This window comes from Hemibagrus wyckioides, linkage group LG20 (assembly GCF_019097595.1).
Source record: "Hemibagrus wyckioides isolate EC202008001 linkage group LG20, SWU_Hwy_1.0, whole genome shotgun sequence".
Taxonomy (NCBI): domain Eukaryota; kingdom Metazoa; phylum Chordata; class Actinopteri; order Siluriformes; family Bagridae; genus Hemibagrus; species Hemibagrus wyckioides.
In genome coordinates, this window is record NC_080729.1 from 15,691,094 (window position 1) to 15,715,036 (window position 23,943).

At 37.9% G+C, this 23,943-nt stretch overlaps 2 protein-coding genes and 1 pseudogene across 2 annotated transcripts; 1 reads left to right on the forward strand and 2 right to left on the reverse strand.

Annotated features, from left to right (window-relative positions):
• Positions 1-144: 144 nt before the first annotated feature.
• LOC131370685 (uncharacterized) lies at positions 145-3,191 on the reverse strand (annotated as a pseudogene).
• Positions 3,192-16,429: 13,238 nt separating this feature from the next.
• LOC131370793 (outer dynein arm-docking complex subunit 3-like) lies at positions 16,430-18,177 on the forward strand. The gene has a single exon (XM_058418306.1). The coding sequence runs from the start codon at positions 16,561-16,563 to the stop codon at positions 18,175-18,177; it is 1,617 nt and encodes a 538-aa protein (XP_058274289.1). The 5' UTR covers positions 16,430-16,560.
• A 2,301-nt stretch (positions 18,178-20,478) lies between these two features.
• On the reverse strand, positions 20,479-22,584 carry LOC131370795 (1-aminocyclopropane-1-carboxylate oxidase-like). The gene is made up of 3 exons (XM_058418307.1): positions 22,497-22,584; positions 20,717-20,871; positions 20,479-20,607 (listed from the first exon to the last, which is right to left on the reverse strand). The coding sequence occupies exons 1-3, from the start codon at positions 22,582-22,584 to the stop codon at positions 20,479-20,481; spliced, it is 372 nt and encodes a 123-aa protein (XP_058274290.1).
• Positions 22,585-23,943: the final 1,359 nt, after the last annotated feature.

The window sequence follows — 23,943 nt, forward strand, 5'->3', positions numbered from 1 at the left end:
TAGTCAAATTTAACAGTGTGTTATATACTGTTATATTAAACAAGACCATTAATAATGAACATGTGATAAAAGGTCAATATCAGACAAAATCAATATGGTTATATAAATGTACACTACCATTCAAAAGTTTGAATGGTAGTTTTAACTTCTAATTCCATGGTCTTTCCTGATGTTTATTTCTTTCTACATTGTAAAACAATGCTGAAGGCGGCTGAAATACACAGTAATGTCCTTTGAACAGTTGATATTGAGATATGTCTGCTACTGATGCTCTGTAAAGCCTTCATAACGGCTCTAATCTGAGGTGCTGTTAATTGGTGATTTCTGAGGCTGGTGACTCTAAATGAACTTCTCCTCTGTAGCAGAGGTCAGTTTTGGTCTTGCTTTCCTGGGATGGTCTTCATGTGAGCCAGTTTCATCATGGTGCTTGATGGGTTTTGCAAATGCACTTGACAATACTGTTTTTGCAAGAACTATTCCAGAACACCTGACCTTCATGTCTTAAAATAACAACTGACTGTTTTTTGTCATTACATATGGATTACTTAAGTCCATGTGTGTTATTTCATAGTTTTGAAATCTCCAGTATTGTTCTAGAATGTAGAAAATAAATCCCTAAACAAAAAACATTGAATTAAAAGGTGTCCAAACTTTTGACTGGTAGTGTATATGCAGACATGCTGATGATGAACATCTTTATTATATCCTATACAGGACTGCAAGTTATAAAAAATAACTAACTAAAATATGCACAGTTAATTACTAAATTACTTTGTGATCATCGGCTGACAAGGAGAAGCACATTTCTATTTCCTGCCATAAGTGTCGTTGAATCTTGACAGGAGATAATCCAGCGATTTCACTGGAGGATATTTGTTTGAGCCATCACAACACGTAATGATGGCATCATCATCCGGCTGCACAAAGAACACCAACGACTGCCTTGCACTTGAGTCACCCACAGGAGGTAGTAGAACTCTGTGGACCTGAAACAGTGTTGTGTAACATTAAATATAAGATTAATGATGTAAGGTTAGTAGAAAACAAGGCTTTACTGTGGAAAAAATACTGACTAGTAAGACTGTCACTGGTCCACCTCTGCATCATATCTGCAATGTTGATCAGCACTGTTCCAGGGATACTTGGGGCTGAGATAAACTCGCCTTTGCGATTTAATACCTAAAGGAGAAACACATGGCAAAGTAAATTAATGTACTTCACTATAGACAAAGGCATGAATCTACTGCAAAGAACTGTTTAAGATCCAACAGTTTTCTTAAAGGTACAGTTTGTAATGTTTCAAAGTGTTTTCAGATTAACGACAACAACAACAACAACAACAACAATAATAATAATGATAATGATAATGATAATGATAATAATAATAATAATAATAATAATAATAGGAAATGGTGTATCATGGTTCTGTTTTCTGGTCCTGAAATTAGATCCACCCCTATTCACAACAGCTCATCATATGACCTTGCACAGTTTTAACAGACTGAGCAGGAAAAATTATAATATTCATTATTATAGCAGCAGACAGCTCAAAAAATAAAATGTACCATATCTGTTTTGGTGAAGAAATTGGGATCATACCATGATCCCAGGAGCTGTTACATATACTGTAACTCATATGTCTAGTTTGCTGTAAAATCATTCTTACCTGCAGGCCTTCCTGTTGGCTCTGCAAGACTAGACTGATGCTGCCATAGTCTGAGTGCTCACCACAGCGGATCTGATCTATCTTCACACTCTCAGTCTTCACCGGAGCTTAATACAGAGAGCGCAGGGTCGTGCCATTATTATCACCTTAATATTGATAGAAATATTTGTCACTCAGTAGATCAGGGTTTGAGATTGTAAATCTTTGAGTCATTGCAGAGAGACACTTCACCGAGTCTGTATTTAAACATTTTTATTCATGACTGAGATTCACTTGTGTCAGTAGATTCAGTGGGTCAGGGTCAGAGTTAGCTAATCTTTCAGTCCTGACCAGGATCCTGATCATTCCTGGGTTTTTTTAATGTGTTGTGGTTCGGGCAATTGAATCTTTTTGTCATAACGGAAATTCACAATCATGGTCAGGTTAGTGAATGAGTTAGTGAATTCTTAGATCATGGCAGAGATCGACACGTGTTATTCAGCAGGTCAGTTTTAAGATAGCGTATCTTTCAGTCATGACCGTCATTTACACTTCAGTCACACAGCAGGTCAGCGTGTGTCCTATGTTGTCCTATTCTAAGTGAATTCTGACAGTTCGGTGCATGCAACAGTAGTCTTTATCTGTTTTTTTCTAAACAATACAAAAATGTGTGTGTGCGTTCAGCTTACCTCCAATGTCGCAGTGTGATTTGAGAAAAAACTCTGAATCCAGGCCTAAACTTAGAGCCATGACCCTCAGTACACGGAGACAGCTCCTTACAGCGTAGGAAAAAGTCGACTTTGATATCACGAAAGCCATCACAACCATCGGAGGGCCATTTCTAAGCAAGGAGAAGATCATAATTAAAGTCATTCATAATATCTTCAATTTTATATCACTAGCTGTTGCAGTGGTGTTTAAAATAATTACAATGTCAGGGTGCAGGGATGTAGTATTAAAGGCCTCCTTCAAGTCACCTGGACGTCGAGGATTTAAACTGTGGACAGTAAAAGTGAATTTACACTTTAAATACTCAAATATTTCCAAGCTGGGTGTCTTTATATAAATGACAAAAGAGTCAGCTACCTTTCTGTTTCTGAGGACACCCAACCGTGATTGCCGTTATTTGCGTAACTGCCCCTACTGAAGGGCTTTTTCTGTTCTTCAGGAAGCAGGAAGAATTTTTTAGAAATGTCCATGACACGATCCACCTAAAACAGACAAGAGATTTTCTGCAAACACTTTAAAACAAACCCAATCTGCAATGTATTTTTAATTTCTCAAACTGAGAAAAACGTGAGATCAAATGGAAATACACCTCTTTTTGATCTATTCCAGTGTTTTTGAGATACACAAACCCCACTTCAGTGAAGGCCTTTCAAAATTCTTTGCCTAACTCTTGCAAGTTCTTGTCAGTGACATCGCTGGTACCAAGTTTGTAGACATCGAAGTCAACCACAGGTATGAATGTCATTGTACTAAAAAATTGTGAGCTAAATGCAGCTGGCCAAGCTTAATAAAAAAGAAAAAATTCAAGCCAGGCCCCTCGATTCCCAGTCACGTTTAGTAAATGGTCTGTGGAGCGTGCCTGCAAGGGTTGAGAAATTAAGAAAATTAAGTCAGTAATCAGAGCTAGCAGAACATATGCTAGGCACACTGTTGTTTTGGCAGCTAGTGGAGCTCCAACACAATTTTTGGGATTTTCCTATTCATTTAATCACCCATCTGTTAATGACACCAAACATATTTGCCCAGTGCCACGTTCTTACTGAGGTGTCACTTTATAGATTGAAATGTTTAATTTCTAATATCTGTTTACACAAACTGTTCAAACTTTTTCAGAAATATAAACAATTATTCCACAGTAATTTGGTATTTTACACAACATGTATTTCTTTTTATTTTTTGTATTTCATGTCCATTCTCTTCAGCTGTTAGATGTGCACAGAATTACACTGCTGTACTTTACTTCTTTGGACTTTGGACTGTTCTGAAGAGCTTAAACTGTGTTAAGTTGAATTATTGCATTGGAATACTTTGCAAACTCTTCAATACACACACACACACACACACACACACATATATATATATATATATATATATCTTATACCTTTTTTAAAAGTGCAAGCAAATTTTATATTTGACTGTGGTGTGGTAGTATAGATGGTATATTCCTAGAGAGTTTCTGAGGGTTGATTTATTCATTTATGATTCGTTTGGTAGTCTACCTGTTACATCAACTAATAGGGTTAGCCAAGATTAGCAGTCTGGTGGATTACATGAATAGGGTGGCGGTGACAGCAGCAGCAAAGGTGGCCTGGGATGTAGTCAAACTCCCGGTCTGAATTACTTTCCCAGTCCCCCACTGCATGTATGCTACCAATAAAAAGACTTTGCAAAAAAATAAAAAATAAATAAAATAAATCAATAATAATATAGTAGACTTTCATATACTCATAAAACTGCAAATCTAGCTTCGATTAACTGACATCTTGAAAACATTGATGATTGTCCTGATGATTGAATGTGTTTGTCTATATATATATACACACACACACACACACACACACACACTATATTGCCAAAAGTATTCGCTCACCTGCCTTGACTCGCATAAGAACTTAAGTCACATCCCATTCCTAATCCATAGGGTTCAATATGACGTCGGTCCACCCTTTGCAGCTATAACAGCTTCAACTCTTCTGGGAAGGCTGTCCACAAGGTTTAGGAGTGTGTTTATGGGAATTTTTGACCATTCTTCCAGAAGCACATTTGTGAGGTCACACACTGATGTTGGACGAGAAGGTCTGGCTCTCAGTCTCCGCTCTAATTCATCCCAAAGGTGTTCTATCGGGTTGAGGTCAGGACTCTGTGCAGGCCAGTCAAGTTCATCCACACCAGACTCTGTCATCCATGTCTTTATGGACCTTGCTTTGTGCACTGGTGTACAGTCATGTTGGAAGAGGAAGGGGCCAGCTCCAAACTGTTCCCACAAAGTTGGGAGCATGGAATTGTCCAAAATGTCTTGGTATGCTGAAGCATTCAGAGTTCCTTTCACTGGAACTAAGGGGCCAAGCCCAGCTCCTGAAAAACAACCCCACACCATAATCCCCCCTCCACCAAACTTTACACTTGGCACAATGCAGTCAGACAAGAACCATTCTCCTGGCAACCGCCAAACCCAGACTCGTCCATCAGATTGCCAGATGGAGAAGCGCGATTCGTCACTCCAGAGAACGCGTCTCCACTGCTCTAGAGTCCAGTGGCGGCGTGCTTTACACCACTGCATCCGACGCTTTGCATTGCACTTGGTGATGTATGGCTTGGATGCAGCTGCTCGGCCATGGAAACCCATTCCATGAAGCTCTCTGCGCACTGTTCTTGAACTAATCTGAAGGCCACATGAAGTTTGGAGGTCTGTAGAGTTTGACTCTGCAGAAAGTTGGCGACCTCTTCGCACTATGCGCCTCAGCATCCGCTGACCCCGCTCCGTCAGTTTACGTGGCCTACCACTTCGTGGCTGAGTTGCTGTCGTTCCCAAACATTTCCACGTTCTTATAATACAGCTGACAGTTGACTGTGGAATATTTAGGAGCGAGGAAATTTCACGACTGGATTTGTTGCACAGGTGGCATCCTATCACAGTTCCACGCTGGAATTCACTGAGCTCCTGAGAGCGACCCATTCTTTCACAAATGTTTGTAAAAACAGTCTGCATGCCTAGGTGCTTGATTTTATACACCTGTTGCCATGGAAGTGATTGGAACACCTGATTCTGATTATTTGGATGGGTGAGCGAATACTTTTGGCAATATAGTGTATATATATATGGATAGGGCTGCCTGAAAGTTTGTGAACCTCTGTTCAGACTTTTCTGTTGTTTTACCTTGATTTTCTTATTTTATCACCACCTGCTTTTTATAAATTAAATGTCACATGTATGTTGATCAATTGCATATGTTTGTTTAGAAGAATTTTGCGAGTAGCCAAAAAAATACATGAAAAATGTAATTATTATATGTGCAAATGCAAGTGAAGCCTTTTATTTAGTAGCTTGTGGCACCTCCTTTTGCAGCCGTTACTTCAACCAAACGTCTTCTCTAACCACTGACCAGTCTCTCACATCTGTCTTTGAGGGTTTTTGCCCACTCCTCCTTGCAGAAGCCAGTTGGAAGGTTGGAAGGACATCTGGCACGTACCGCCCGCTTCAGGTCTAGCCACATTTCAAGCTTGCCGACAGATCAGGCTGTGATCGTGGGAAAATCAGCGGGTGATCAGCGCTCGGCAATCTTTGTGTGAGAACTACTAAACAACGCATGAAAGAGGCTCGCTGACACCTCGCAGACAAAATCCAGATATCTTGCATGTCAAATATCTGGGACGGTCGGCTGACTCGACATCACGTGGTGTCAACTGTAGCTACAACCTCCAGCCAATGAGAGAGCAAGTCAACAGATTGAGAGTTGTTGTCAGATTGTGTGGTGTGCGACCCCCTCTTGTGGATCATTTACGAAGCGTCACGTAGTGTGAACACCACAAGGACAAAAAGACATACAGTGAAGTCATGCAGTCTGAACAGCAAAGCGATCTGCCGACGGTTAAAATCCTGTAGTGTGAACTAGCCTTAAGGATGTCTAATTTGATTGGTCTGCTTAACTGATTAATTAAGAACCCAAATGTGTTTCACCTGAATCTGTTACCCACTTGACTTTAACAATGCAGCTCAGGCTTCACTTACTTTTGCACGTACAATAATTCAATCTTTCATGTAGTTTTATGGCTACTCGCAAAATTCCCTCTAAACAAACATATGCAGTTGATCAACACACATCTGACATTTAATTTATAAAAAGCAGGTATAAGAAAATCAAGGTAAAACAACAGAAAAGTCTGAACAGCTCAATGGGTTCACAAACTTTCAAGCAGCACTGTGTATACATATATATATATATATATTTTTTTTTTCACAAATGATCAACTCATCTAGATCATTTTCAACATGTAAAACATCACCTCACATAAATAATAAAAGTTTCTTGTAAAATATGAATAATTTTTTATAGCTGAAATCTTTAATAAATCTGGTAATTAATGCATATTTTCAGTAAAATCATGTTGCAATATAGTTATATATTTGGCATCATAGTTTCAAAGTTACAGTGAGTATACATCAAGTAAATTATATGACTAGACTCTATGCACGACTACTTCGTCTCAGTGCTGCGCCAGAAGCGTTTTTTTTTTACCTATCGTTTCAATGAGAGCTATCAGCATGGCATTTTACACTCGCTTCTTCAAGAACTTCCACGGATTACAGTGAACAATGTCAATATAATTGTAAGATTAGCATCAATCACTCCTTCAAGTAAAAAGTAAAATTGTATGTTTCGAGTTATATCGATCACTTTGAAGGCACGTATTCTCAAGCTAACAAGCTAATGTTAGCTAGTTTCGTTTGTGACAGTGCATACTCTTATCGTCAGTGTTTTGTGTTCTGTTTACTTACCCTTTTTAAAATCTTCTGTTTTTAAAGATTTTGTCAGCGTGAGGGCGACTTGCTTCAGATCTATGAGGAAGACAGAGAAACCCCAAAGTTGTATCAAAGTTATAAATATTTACATGTTCACATAAGGCTCATTCTATAATTAGGGGGTACAGGTCATGTCCATGGGCTGTATTGATCAATTTTACTACTACTTACTTAAAGCAATGATGAATTTTATATTGGACCATATTTCTTCTTCATTTAATACAAAAAGTAAATAGATCACATAATTTATTTTGCAAAAAATGCACATTATGTGCTGGAATTTGCTATTTTTGTGCTGTCCGATTTTCAAAATTTCAGGTTTGGCTCTTCAGGTTAACTTTAAAAACATGTTTTTGTATACAATTTTCATAAATGTTTGTTCAAAATAATGATTCAAATATGAGAAACATGTTTCAAAAACAATTTTGCTCATTCATTTAAATTAAATCATCCACTTTGTGTGTTTCCAAGAAATCTCTGTCAACTGTGTTACCCATTGGAAAATTCCCTTTAAATCAGCAATAGTTTGCTCCAGAGTCACATGTCCAACATCATGTGATGTTACTCCTTCTTTTGAAGGGAGATTTGAAGACAGTGTGTTAAGTTTCTACTCCTCCTCTTCAATATTTTTTCAATATTATTGTGTGTACATGGAGAGGGTTATTTAATCGTCAACTGTGTTATCAACATGTTCTTGTAAACTTGCTTTAGATGTTATATTTACCAACATGTAGGGAAAGTGCATAAAAACATGATTTGATAAAGTTATGTGGTGAATGGTCTGAGGTCTGCAGTTTTCATTACAGCCTAAAATGGCCGAAATGTCAACTGTGTTTACCATAAACTACCCATCAGCCTACTCGATCTCTTCCAATGCCAACTTATAAACTTCAAAAGACACCTATTTAACATTAAACGGCAGTTCACCTACTACGGGGAACTAAAGAGGAGCATGACAGACCATGAATGCTTAATTCATGTAGATTTTTCAGAAAACTATGCCTGCAAGTACTCCTGGAGTACGCCTATGCCTGGAGTTCTTTATGTTGGTGGAGTGGAAGAACATGTGTGCTTTGCCACAATTAGCCCATCAAAGGAGAAAAGCCCAGCAGCCATATGGACTCATCTATCCCAAATACTTCACCTGGTTAAGAGTTCTTATCCAAATGTGACCATTGACACCATACAGGCAGAAAGGTAATTTCTATCTGTTCTGTACTAAGCTGCAGCAGTGGGGGTTCCAATCAGGCACCTGGAACTTTTTTGAAGCAAGTCATTGCAAAGGTGCTCCAGATGGAGTTGGTGGCCTCCTAAAAAGAACGGCTGACAGGCTTTTCAGCCATGGGAAAGACATCCCTAACCCTGAGCTCTTATTCAATGCACTGGTGGATGCACAGACCTCAGTAAAACTGTTCTACATCAGTGAGGATAACATAGATGAAGCCTCAAAGAGCATGCCAGATAGTCTCCTCGCAGTGCCATCAACCATGCGCATTCACCAAGTTGTTACAGTTACCCCAGGACAAATCTGCCTTTGCAGACAGACCCTGGAGTGTCAGTGTTATAACTCCAAAACCTTTACCTTTGAGGTTCAGGCAACAGCACCCATACAGAAGGACAACAGTCCGATTCCATCCCAATTTCCTTGGAAAAACCCAGACAGCATTGGCCAGTGGGGTTGTCTGAAATATGATGATGAAATTTATCCTGGAGTGATTCAAGAGGTGAATGAAACTCATGTCTAAGTCAAATGTATGCACCGGATTGGAATCAACCGCTTTTTCTGGCCACAGTGGGATAATATCCTATGGTATTTGCATGAAGACATCATCGGAATGATTCCTCCTCCAACTGCTGTGACCTCACGTCATATGGAGATTGACAGGGCAATATGGTCTAAGATCTCAGACTTGTGAACTGTCTGAAATCAAAAGTAACATCGAAGAGCAAACAGAACACAAAATAAAAGTGACTACATGTAGGATAATTTAAAAACTGTTTTGTGAATGAAAAGAAGAAACACAAAAGAACAAGCAATAAAAAATGAAATAAAATTAGTCGGGCAGTACTATAATAGAGAGATACCACAGAGACTCATCTGGACTGGAGAGATACAGATAAGACACGCATCTGGACTAGACAGACACCAATCAGACACACACATCTAGACTGAAGAGGCACCCCAGACTCTATGGATTTGAAATCTTAAAGTTTGCTATGTTTGAATTTCCATAAATTGTTGACCATTGTTGTAATATTTTTTAATCTATTCATTTGAATACGTTAGCTTAATTGCATCATAAATAGTTTTTATCTTAAAGAAGGGGTTCTCTTGTTCTGCTAATGTGTCCTGTCAACTGTGTTAATCTTGTGTGGTTTTTGCATTATAAATCTTTTAATTGTTGGCTAAACTATAACAATAAACATGGGGGGTATGTTTGGAGAGGGAAGTCTTACCTAAGCATGATGAATAACTCTAAATTCAGCATTATGCAAATTTATGTTGAAAAAAATATTTATCTGTCATGATAGCATCCCACAGAATGTCCATTAGGTTAAAAATGCATATTTTCAGATCAGTTAGACAGAAAATTTCAAAACCAATGGAGAATGGACTAAAAAACTTTAAAACAAATGTGTAAGCAAATGTGTAGTACTTTAAATATCTTTTATATGACACAACATTTGTCCATAACACAGCTGACAAAATAATGAATCAAATGTTTATTTTCAATAAAATATTTAAAAGTCACTAGAGCTTAAGCTTGGCAATTATTTATTTTAGCACATTAGGGGGATATATTACAGAAACATCTAGTTTATTTATCAAAAATCAATACTGATTTATTCACTTTTTGGTTGACATGAAATGTACCCGTAATTATAGAATGAGCCATAAACACTATCAAAGTTATTTATATTTACATGTTCATATAAACACTATCAGAGTTATTTATATTTACATATTCATATAAACACTATCAGAGTTATTTATATTTACATGTTCATATAAACACTGTCAGAGTTATTTATATTTACAGAAACACTATCAAAGTTATTTATATTTACATGTTTACAGAAATGCTGTATCAAAGCTATTTATTTACAGACACATTATTAAAAATGTTTAGAATTAATCAACATATTTACATTATTTACAAATAAATGTAAATGAATCCATCCCCTACAGCAAGTGTCCTGTCTAGTCTTTAGTCCTTTGATTAAAGATCACAGAATTAAACCTTGAGGATGTTTCACATAACAGGACACAGAAATACATAGACGCTGCACCTTCACGCTGAAGGCACTTAAAGCTTCTTGAACTCATTAATAAAACATAATATACTAAAATGTTATGTTAACACAGTTAATATATAAATAAAATAATTGTTTGTAATAGCTATTACCACAGCTTGCTATCGGAGAAGGCTAAACCTAGCGGAAATACGTAGGCAGTGGGTCGTCCATAGAGTCCATTAGCATTATTAAAATCTTTATTAATTAAAATCTTCATAATTATTCTGGGATCATGCCAGAGGCAAGAAGAAATTCTGGCTTTACTTTTTTCACTGTAATCAAGGTTTTGTCTTTAATTTGCTATAAAACACAATCTGGAAAATATTAAGTTGATTAATAAGCTGTCAAAAAACGCGCACCTGCTACAATCATGATTTTCATTTCATTAAAAAATGTAGTACCATATAACAGTGGTAAATAATTACATACATATCAAAAATATTTTCTTACCGAATAATTTGATGCAGTTTTCACTCGTTAAATAAAAGAAAATTTTCCCCGATTCAATGAATGGATTTTTCACCTATGTCAGAAAAGTAGTTCCACAAAATGGCGTCTCGGAAAAGTAGTTCCACAAAATGGCGTCTCGACTCTCTCGCTAATCGAGGACACCGCGCAGGGTGCAAAGCGATCGTTTCTAAAACGATAAATCAGAATAACATCAGAATAAAGGTGGTATTCTCTACTTTAAGAATATATAACCGTTTTTACTGTAGCTGGTCGGGAAGCGCGAATATTTTGGGCTGACTTTTGGAACTAATTTCTCAGCGTAGGGTTATCAAGTGAAAATAAAGTTTGCACCAGTGGCGGCAGGTGCTAAAAAATGTTGGGGGTATCATTACTGCTAAGATATGAAATTGAAAAAGTCAGGGGTTACAGCATGCAATAAATCTAGTATGAATCAGTGAATCTAAGTTCAGTGTGGTTTTATTATCAATAATGAAATAATGACGGTAATCATCAGACTGCTGCTGAATTTGCAAATTGGCTAGATCTGCTCCAAGCTCCTTGATTATTTTCTTTTCTTCATCCGAACACCTTGTGAAAGGGTATTTTTGTAAAGATTATAACCAAATTTTCTTTCATCTCCGGTTATTTCGCTTGCTTCCACATTAACCAGTACCTGCCCGTTAACTGACCATCTACTGAGCAGTAATGAGACTCGCTGAGAATGGTCCAATCACATGAGGCCAAATAATATAAAGACGATATTGATTCGCTGACAATGAAAGTAGGCGGTTCCGAGGTGCAGCGTGCAAGCCAATTAGAGCACACACACACACAAAGGAGCGAAATTTACCTTTTTATTTTAAGTAAATGATATTATGACTAACAGAAGCCACAATGCCAAAAATGTTTTAATTATTTATTAAACTAATTAAAATATTAAATTGTCATCATAATCGAGTCCTACCTCAACCTAATGAAATTGAACTATTTATGTGATTTTTTTTATATGCTACCTAATGTTGTATCTTGCTAATAATTGTCTTTTGTTGTCATAAATTTTCAGTAACACAATTAAATGATTATCATAATCTCTTTCTTATATTTTCCAATTCAGAGAAGAAATTCAGAATACATAAACAGTGTTTTGTATGTATTTTCAGATGTGAAAAAAAGTACAGTGATGAAGATGTCATCAGCATTCTTATGGATGGCAATTCAAGTGACTTAGAGTAGTTAGGAGAAGATGAGGATGATGATGATGATGATGAGGAGTGGTCTTCAAATGTAAAGCTTAGAGAGGAAAGCTCAGACAGTAGTGATGAAGAAGACTTTGCAGATGATGGTGTCAATCAGACCAGTGCAGAGAGAGAGAGGGTCCGTCAGTGTTACATGAAAGTGTAGACCAGAGGAGGACAGAGGGCTCAATGACACAGGACAAAATAACTTTGAACGAGGACAGAAAATGTTTTTTTTTTTTTTGCCTTTCACAAGGCGAAATATAAAAGTAATTAAAAGGTTTGAAACATTTCAAATACAATAATCAGCCTTTGTTTTTGTTGTAAAAATAAACATTGTTGTGGTCAGTAAATTGCCATAAATGCCCGGTGTATCAAATATGATATAAGAAAAAATCACATTTGTAAATGGTAATCAATTTTTATTATTATTTTATTTAAAGACCCAGTAAACACTTCAGTTTCCAAAAAACAGAATTTTCTATCAATTATTTTATATGTCAGGCTTTTCAGGGTTAAGGGGGCGGCGCCCCAGCACCCCTTATTGACCGGCCTCCACTGGTTTGCACCTACAGAAACTGTGTTTATTCGCACATTTCGTGAGTCACTTTATTCATAAATCCAAAAATATTTAGCCTTTGACCTCAAAACACATGCAATACACAGGATGTTGCAAAATAAACACATGGCATTGGTAATTACACAGGCAGATGGTCAATTTAACAAAGAGCATTTTTTTTATATATATCAGATTAAAGGGAATTTTTTTTAGCTTTCTAAACAATATATTCGCATTCAATTGGAAGCACAAATAATAATTTAATAGCAAGTTTGACTGACCTGAGCCTGTGGACCTGGTGGTGCAGGACACTGATTAAGAGTCTGGGTTGATACAGAGATAAGACTGTGCTGCAGAAACCACCTCTAAATATTCTATCTAGTAAACATGCACATTTTGAGTACAACACTGTCAGAACAGCCAGTCCTGGCCTGCAGACTGATGGGGTTGCCACAAATGAAGTGGAATGATGAGCAATTCCAAAAGAACCTGCGTGTGTTGGAGAACCGGTTAGAGAAAGCACAGCTGAAAGACCGAACATCATAGGGAGCTACCAAAAACTACAGGAGCACCTGCAGGAGGAGAGTCTGACATGAACACATGCACAGAAATGCACACATAAGCAAGTTGCCTTTCTTCTGCCATGTATTAAACTTTATTTGCATTAATATCATATTGTAATGGATTTCAAGTCAACAAAATTAATAGTATTACTAATAGTATTAGTATTAATAGTATTAATAGTATTAAAATAGTATTACAATATCTATATATTTATATCTGTATATTTAAGCATATTTACAAAGAGAGGAGGTTTTCTCTTTTTTTAATTGAGGCTAAAATGCAGGTTGGTCCTTATTGTAAAATTTTCACAATTCCCTGGCTTTAAATTATTTTGCTATTTTTAATTAGGGTTAAACAAATCTGTGGAAATAACTTTAATCTTCTGACATGTCTAATATGGTGAAATGAAGGTGTCTAATTTACTAGACTAGTTACTAGTTAATTTTAATTAACAATTAGTCAAATTTAACAGTGTGGACATTAAACAGGACAATTATTAATAAATATTGAATAAAAAGTCAATTTCAGACTAAATCAGTATGGTTATATACACTAGTCAGCCATAAAATTATGACCACCTGACTAGTATTGTGTTGGTCCCCCTTTTAATGCCAAAACAGCCCTGACTCATCGAGGCATGGACTCCACTAGATCCCTGAAGGTGTGCTGTGGTACCTGGCACCAAGATATTAGCAGCAGATCCTTTAAGTCCTGTAAGTTGCGAGGTGGGGCCTTCATGGATCAGACTTGTTTGTCCAGCACATGCCACAGATACTCGATTGGAGTGAGATCTGGGGAATTTGGAGGCCAAGTCAACACCTCAAACTTGTTGTTGTGTGACAGGGTCATGGCCAGCCAAGGCTCATTGATGCACGTTGGGAGCGGAGGTTGGCCCGTGTGATCCGATCCAACAGACGAGCTACTGTTGCTCAAACTGCTGAAGAAGTTAACGCCGGTTCTGATAGAAAGGTATCAGAATACACAGTGCATCGCAGTTTCTTGCCACAGCACACCTTCAGGGATCTAGCGGAGTCCATGCCTCGACAGGTCAGGGCTGTTTTGGTATTAAAAGGGGGACCAACACAATATTAGGCAGGTGGTCATAATTTTATGCTTGTTCAGTTTATATGTGTGTGTGTACACATATACACCTTTATGTACATGTAATTTAAAATACTTCAGTGTATATTTTAGAGTTAAGGGCCTGTTCTAATTACAGCCACATTGCTAGATCTTAAGCTGTCAGTATTCAGTATAGCGGCAAAGGAAAAAGCCCTTAGAGTTGGTTGACATAAAGAAGAAACCTCATAAGAAACCAGACTCAAAGGGAAGACAGAATTGTCTAGGGTGACTGGCTGCATAGTGAGATTTTAACTCATTTCTCGTCTATAAATGTATATTATACAGTCAAACAGTATGAAGTGTGAAGCATGATGAAGGGCTGGTCAGCATGATCAGTCCTTATGGTACAAACCTACAGGGTCCAGCTGAGATTATTCATGAATCAAGTGTGAAATTTGGACATTGATTGTTTTTTAGGAATTTTTTTGTTTGTTTTTAAAGAAATTTTTAGAGTTGTCTTGTTGAAGCATGCACAGCAGCAGAAAGTGAGTCATAAGCGAAGAAACTCCACTCAGACGTTGGACATCAGGACGAATCAGACAGATGCAGAGGGTGATTATAGCCTGTCTTATATCCTGTATATAACACATTGTATATTTTGAGGTTGTGGATTGAGGTGGACGGTGTGGATCCTTTAATTATTTATTTTTAAGTTAGGTGTGACAGATATTTGTGACGCTTCCCCTCCAGACCACCAAAGGGCAACCCTGCACATATATTTTGTTTCCTGTCCTGTTTCCGAAAGTTGTTTACATATCAATCAGAAGACACTAAATCTAATTACAATTGAATTCTAACATATCATCAGGAACACTGAGGTTCCAAGTGGCCACTGTCAATCAAAGTTTGGATCATGTAGTGGAAACTGAATATTTTAATAATAATAATAATAATAATAATGCAGGATAAGGTTTAATCTCTGTCCCTGAAAATCTGCACAGAACTAACTAGCAATCATCCTCACAAACTAGAATAACTCAATAACTCATCAGCTATCATGTATAGATTATATCAAATATAATAAATGGTGGTCAATACATATGGACTTTATACTTTCTGTTTCATTTACCATTTTTTGGGTTACATTTATAAATAGCTTCATCTACTATTTTGGTTGATGTGAATAGGAAATAGCATCAGATTCAAAATCTGCTCCAGAAATGCACACATAAGCAAGTTACTTCAGCCATGTATTAAACTTTATTTGCAGTAATAATGTAATGTAATGGATTTTAAGTCAATATTTACAATTCCTGACTTTAAATAATTTTGCTATTTTTAATTAGGGTTAAACAAATCAATGGAAATAAAATAAATCTTTAGACAAGTGTAATATGGTGAAATGAAGGTGTCTAATTTACTGGAATTTAACAATTAGTAATATTTAACATTGTGGACATTAAACAGGACAATTAATAATGAATATTTGATAAAAGGTCGTTTTCAGACTAAATCAATATGGTTTTATAAAAGTGAATGCAGACATGCTGACGGTAAACAGCGTTATAGCGCCCTCTGGTGAGTAACTCTCTACACAGGACTGCACGCGCATTCATACTTATTTAAGAAAATGAATATGAAAATAAAACGTCTTAAACTTTTCAGTCTGAAAGACCCAATACAAACAAACAAACTGGGGAATCTATACTTCATTATACCATCAGCATGCATTGTCCTTGTCGTGATGAGTGAATGTGTCCGTCTCTGATCCTGCTGCCCCTGGACCCTGTATCTGACTGACCTGAGCCTGTGGACGCGGTGGTGCAGGACTCTGATTAAGAGTCTGGGTTAATACAGAGATAAGACTCTGTGCTGCAGAAACCACCTCTAAATATTCTATCTAGTAAACACGAAGTGACTTATATTGTTTTAAAGGTATACATTTCACCATGATGAAACTGCGCACTACTCTACTGTTTGAGCAACAATAACGCTATGCTGTGATGCTTATGATGGTGTAATGATACACTTGTCCAGTTCATTAAAATACTCTTTAGCATAATAACAGGAAGTGACACGATACTACAACAGATAAACCGTACGACACTGACCAATCAGATGAAACTAAATGACGTAGGATTTAGAATCCGAATCCGAATCAGTGACGCAGTCAAACAGTGAGAGAGTAAACCTCAGTCTACTAAGATACACAGAGAGAATGGACGCGTATTTCAACGCAGAGAAAATGAGATCTCCGATTCATGACCAGATCTCAGAGATACAGAGAAAAATCCAGCTGTTGGAGAGAGACAGGAGCTTGCAGTATGAGAGTTCAAAGTCTTTAATAGAGAAGAATAGAGAGAAGATCCTGCAGCTCAGACGGGAGAATAAACTCATACACAGGAAACTGGCCAAGGCACTCGCTGCAGATGAGCAGGTCATCAGGGAGGCTTTTCAAGCCCACAGATCAGAGATGGGTGCCTACAGGAAGATGTCCGGGAGGGCTGCAGTGGAGGTTTTGGATCAGAAAGTGTGTGATAAAGTGAAAAAGCTGAACGCAATGAAACACATGACGAACACACAGCGCCACCGCCTGGAAGAACTGAACGCCGAGTACAAAAGTGTGATAGCAACCAGTCCTGGCCTGCTGACTGATGGGGTCACCATGAATAAAGTGGACTTCGCTGATGAGCAATCCCAAAAGAACCTGCGCATGTTGGAGACCCAGCTAGAGAAAGCACAACTGAAATGTCAGGAGACCAAACACATCATAAGGAGCTACCAAAACCTAAAGGAGCACGTGCAGGAGGAGAATCAGACGTTCCAGTCTCAGATGGATGACTTGGAGTGTGAGGTTAATCAACAGAAACAGGAGCTCAGATACCTGCAGGAAATGTACAAAAACGTACATGAGGCCAAACGTCAAGCCAAAGAGGAGCTGCAGAGTCAGAAGTTGATTATGTGCGATGAGAAGAGAAAGCAAGAGATTGTCCTGAACAGCTACAAAAAATACATAGAGGAACAAAAAGCACAAAGTGACAGGGCAGAACGCAGAGCACAGATGATTGCTCTGAACACAGGTAAGCTGAGCAGTGAAGCCCAGCGCTGTGGACCAGTAGAGGGAGAGGAGAATAAAACCTTCTCCAGCATGAAGGAGGCTTTCAATCGCATCACAGGAGCTATGGGAGTCACTGACACACAGAAGTTGGTGGACAGGTTTGGTTCTCAGTGCAACACTCTCGCACTCCTGGAAAAGATGAAGTTGCAGAATGAGCATGAACTTCAGCAACTGAAGGAGGAGAGAGACGCAATACACACTCAGTACCAGGACCTGAAATACTCAGTTGGAGATACCGAACTGATACCTGACCTAACCGATGGAAGGATGGTATTGTCTCAGCTAGAGAAGGAACAACAGAAACTCACACACACAATGAAGTGTGTGGAAATCCTTGTGGAACTTCTGTGTTACAGGCTAAAGCACATCACACTGCAGGATGCTACTCTGCAGCCAGAGTGTGTGTCTCCTGTGTGTGTGTTAAATCTGTTTCAGGTGGCGAAGCTGAAACTGATGCAGCTGCAGGACGAACTACAGGGACATGATATACCCGCAGTGATGAAGGAGATAGAGGAGCTCCGTGCCAGCACTGAGAGGAACCGTTCTGACTCTAGCACCAGCAGCACACTCCTGGATAATAATCAGATAGCCGACCTGTACAAAGAAGAGTACGACGGTGAGGATGATGATGATGATGATGAAGTCGTCACTCGGATGTCCCTTAAACAGCAGTCGCAGTTCATCATCGACTCAAGGAAGAACAATAAACATGAATAAAATAAATTTAAAAAATCCTTAATAAAAAAAGAAAGAAAAAAATAAATAAATAAAATAAAATTCCTAGTATTTTGTGTTCTTTTCTTTTAGTTATTCAATTCTGTGATTAGTCAAATTTAACAGTGTGGATATTAAACAAGACCATTAATAATGAACATGATAAAAGGTCAATATCAGACAAAATCAATATGGTTATATAAATGTATATGCAGACATGCTGATGATGAACATTATTATATCCTACACAGGACTGCAAGTTATTAAAAATAACTAACTAAAATACGCACAGTTAATTACTAAATTACTTTGTGATCATCGGCTGACAAGGAGAAGCACATTTCTATTTCCTGCCATAAGTGTCGTTGAATCTTGACAGGAGATAATCCAGCGATTTCACTGGAGGATATTTGTTTGAGCCATCACAACACGTAATGATGGCATCATCATCCGGCTGCACAAAGAACACCAACGACTGCCTTGCACTTGAGTCACCCACAGGAGGTAGTAGAACTCTGTGGACCTGAAACAGGGTCGTGTAACATTAAATATAAGATTAATGATGTAAGGTTAGTAGAAAACAAGGCTTTACTGTGAAAGAATGGCCATGTTTACAACAGACACAAACACGTCACTGGTCCACCTCTGCATCATATCTGCAATGTTGATCAGCACTGTTCCAGGGATACTTGGGGCTGAGATAAACTCGCCTTTGCGATTTAATACCTAAAGGAGAAACACATGGCAAAATAAATGAATGTACTTCACTATAGACAAAGGCATGAATCTACTGCAAAGAACTGTTTAAGATCCAACAGTTTACTTAAAGGTACAGTTTGTAATGTTTCAAAGTGTTTTCAGATTAACAGCAACAATGATAATAATAATAATAATAATAATAATAGGAAATGGTGTATCATGGTTCTGTTTTCTGGTCCTGAATTTAGATCCACCCCTATTCACAACAGCTCATCATATGACCTTGCACAGTTTTAACAGACTGAGCAGGAAAAATTATAATATTCATTATTATAGCAGCAGACAGCTCAAAAAATAAAATGTACCATGTCTGTTTTGGTGAAGAAATTGGGATCATACCATATATCGTTGTATACGCCGATCCAGAGCATCCCAAACATGCTCAATGGGTGACATGTCCGGTGAGTATGCTGGCCATGCAAGAACTGGGATGTTTTCAGCTTCCAGGAATTGTGTACAGATCCTTGCAACATGGGGCCGTGCATTATCATGCTGCAACATGAGGTGATGGTCGTGGATGAATGGCACAACAATGGGCCTCAGGATCTCGTCACGGTATCTCTGTGCATTCAAAATGCCATCAATAAAATGCACCTGTGTTCATTGTCCATAACATACGCCTTGCCCATACCATAACCCCACCGCTACCATGGGCCACTCGATCCACAACGTTCACATCAGCAAACCGCTCACCCACACGACGCCATACACGCTGTCTGCCATCTGCCCTGTAGAGTGAAAACTGGGATTCATCCGTGAAAAGAACACCTCTCCAAAGTGCCAGACGCCATCAATAGTGAGCATTTGCCCACTCAAGTCGGTTACGACGACGAACTGCAGTCAGGTCGACACCCCGATGAGGACGACGAGCATGCAGATGAGCTTCCCTGAGACGGTTTCTGACAGTTTGTGCAGAAATTCTTTGGTTATGAAAACCGATTGTTGCAGCAGCTGTCCGGGTGGCTGGTCTCAGACAATCTTGGAGATGAAGATGCTGGATGTGGAGGTCCTGGGCTGGTGTGGTTACACGTGGTCTGCGGTTGTGAGGCCGGTTGGATGTACTGCCAAATTCTCTGAAACGCCTTTGGAGACGGCTTATGGTAGAGAAATGAACATTCAATGCACAGGCAACAGCTCTGGTGGACATTCCTGCAGTCATCATGCCAATTGCATGCTCCCTCAAAACTTGCGACATCTGTGGCATTGTGCTGTGTGATAAAACTGCACATTTTAGAGTGGCCTTTTATTGTGGCCAGCCTAAGGCACACCTGTGCAATAATCATGCTGTCTAATCAGCATCTTGATATGCCACACCTGTGAGATGGATGAATTATCTCGGCAAAGGAGAAGTGCTCACTAACACAGATTTAGACAGATGTGTGAAAAATATTTGAGAGAAATAGGCCTTTTGTGTACACAGAAAAAGTCTTAGATCTTTGAGTTCAGCTCATGAAAAATGGGGGCAAAAACAAAAGTGTTGCGTTTATAATTTTGTTCAGTGTATTTCCAAGCTGGGTGTCTTTATATAAATGACAGAAGAGTCAGCTACCTTTCTGTTTCTGAGGACACCCAACCGTAATTTGCGCTATTTGCGTAAATGGCCCTGCTGAAAAGCCTTTTCTGTTCTTCAGGAAGCAGGAAGAATTTCTTAGAAATGTCCATGACACGATCCACCTAAAACAGACAAGAGATTTTCTGCAAACACTTTAAAACAAACCCAATCTGCAATGTCTTTTTAATTTCTCAAACTGAGAAAAACTTGAGATCAAATGGAAATACACACCTCTTTTTGATCTATTCCAGTGTTTTTGAGATACACAAACCCCACTTCAGTGAAGGCCTTTCGAATTTCTTTGCCTAACTCTTGCAAGTTCTTGTCAGCGACATCGCTGGTACCAAGTTTGTAGACATCGAAGTCAACCACAGGTATGAATTCCACTGTCCAAAACAATTGTAGGCTAAACACAGCTGGCCAAGCTTAATAAAAAAGAAAAAATCCAAGCCAGGCCCCTCGATTCCCAGTCACGTTTAGTAAATGGTCTGTGGAGCGTGCCTTCAAGGGTTGAGAAATTAAGAAAATTAAATCAGTAGTCAGAGCTGGCAGAAGATATGCTAGGCACACTGTCGTTTTGGCAGCTAGTGGAGCTCCAACACAATATTTGGGATTTTCCTATTCATTTAATCACTTCTACATGTACAGGTACTGTTATGATTAGATTATATTAATGGATCCCTGATATCACTCTCTCAAACTCTTCAATACATTCAGGTATATAGGGTATATTATTTCCTGACCCTACTTCCAGCTCTTATTAGTTTACCATTTACTGCTGTGATAACGATGTCAATACTGCTTAACCAAAGAAAATTTAAAAGATGCACTCGATTCAGAGAAAAAAGACAATAAAACAATAAGCTACGTGAGGATGAATATAAACAACAGGATCATATACAGAATTACATAAACACATAACAGTAGCAGAGCTTCTGGTTTTAAAAACAAAAATAACCCAGTAAACATTAAATTACGACACATAAAATCCACATCTTACTTACATAAGAAATGCCAAGTCACGTATTATCAAGGGTCTCACACACTCTGAAAGTCTAATATTATATAATAGGGTAAAGTTTGCTGGAGTGTGCTCTGCAACAAAACTTTACTGACAAACTAACCTACTGCATGTTCCTGACCCCACCTTCTTTACTATTTGCATGAACTATACAGGGGTGTGTGCACATATCTATAAGAGAGTGCTAGTGTTAGTGGGTCAAGGTTTTCATATAATAAATAAAAGAAATCAAGTAGATCGCATATAAGTAGAATAAAGAGTGTAAGTGTTAGAGGTTCAAGTCTAGGAGATACTCTCTGATGATTCCACCCTCAAAGAAATAAGGTAGAAAAGTCACCAAGAGCATGAAGTAGACAAGATACAAGCAGCAAAACAGGTGAGAGTATGAGAGAACAATAAGAGAAGATAATAATAATAATAATAATAATAATAAACAAAGTATTATACATACAGTAGTGCTGGCATAAATGAGGAATGAAATATGAGGTGCAAGTTTAATATAGATTATTAGAAATAATAATGATAAAAAAAAAATCTACACACAACACTGCTTCACACACAAGATGTAAAAGAGATAATATTGCATGGCATACCTGTGTGAGACAGAAAATGTAATGAATTTAATGAACTCTTTTTTTAGTAGCAAGACTTTGAAATGATGGAGGATGGGACTGAATGAAATTTTCTAAAGTTGCATACTATTTGTGTTCATTTGTGTTTACTAATAAACAATATTACATAACAATGCCCTTGCAAAACATGTTATTCTTGCTTACCCTCTCTCCCTAATTAGCTCCAGATGTTTCGGGGCTCAGCCCCTGATGTTTTCAAATCCTAGAAATGCCCCTGGTTCCTACCATTGTCCCAAAAGAATGCCAGCGGATTGACAACAGTAAATTGCCAAATGGTGGGAATGAGTGTGTGTGTGTGTGTGTGTGTGTGTATACATGGTGCCCCATGATAGACTACTGTCTCATCCATGGTGTATACCTGCCTCATGCCCACGGTTCCCAGCAACGGCAAAACTCAGTGTAGAAAAATGTCCATATTTCCTCAATGATACAATCTTCCATTTCATCATAACATAGCCAATAACAACCATAGGACTTTTTAAATCCCAAATCCAGTGGAATTCTGACCAACCCGACCTGCAGTTAAATTTATTTGAACCCACCCCCAATATCTTCTAATGAGTTTCATGTTTTCTCATTTAAATTGGTTAGATTTCCTAAAATATAGACACATGAGTAATTTTAAATGCAATAAAAACAAGTGGAAGCTGCATGAAATAATCCATGTTTATTCTGTAATCAAAGCATCAGGTTCTTCTCAAATTCATTCTCACAGAAAAATAAAAAGATTAACACCAGAAATTAAAGCATTTCATCTACTGTTTCTCAGTGTTTTCAAACAGTTTAATACACAGCTCTGGTAATGTGGTGAGCACTTGGACCATGGCAGCATCACTAGACATTAGTTAGAGTCTAGAACATTAGAGTCTAGAACACTAGAGTTACAGCATAAGTTACAGCTTCTGGGATCATGGTATGATCCCAATTTTTTCACCAAACTAGACGTGGAAGATTTTATTAAAGGAGCAGTTTGTAATTTTTTAGAGCCCTCTTTTGCAATCTAAATAAAGGGCATGTACAATGAATATTATAATTTTTCCTGCTCAGTCTGTTAAAACTGTGCAAGGTCATATGATAATCTGTTGTGAATAGGGGTGTAAATAATTTTAGGACCAGAAAACAGAATTATGATACACCATTTCCTGTCATTATTATTATTATTATTATTATTATTATTATTATTATTATTGTTGTTGTTGTTGTTGTTGCTGTTGTTATTATTATTGTTATTATCATTGGTGTTGTTTATCTGAAAACACTTCTAAACATTACAGACTATACTTTTAAGAAAACTGTTGGATCTTAAACAGTTCTATGCAGTAGGTTCATGCCTTTGTCTGACTTTTATAGTGAAGTATATTAATTTATTTTGCCATGTGTTTCCCCTTTAGGTAAGTCGCTTCGTGTTTACTAGATAGAATATTTAGAGGTGGTTTCTGCAGCACAGAGTCTTATCTCTGTATTAACCCAGACTCTTAATCAGAGTCCTGCACCACCGCGTCCACAGGCTCGGGTCAGTCAGATACAGGGTCCAGGGGCAGCAGGATCAGAGACGGACACATTCACTCATCACGACAAGGACAATGCATGCTGATGGTATAATGAAGCATAAATTCCCCAGTTTGTTTGTTTGTATTGGGTCTCTCAGATTGAAAAATTTAAGACGTTTTATTTTCATATTAATTTTCTTAAATAAGTATGAATGCAGTCCTGTGTAGAAAGTTACTCACCAGAGGGCGCTATAACGCTGTTTACCATCAGCATGTCTGGATTCACTTTTATAAAACCATATTGATTTAGTCTGA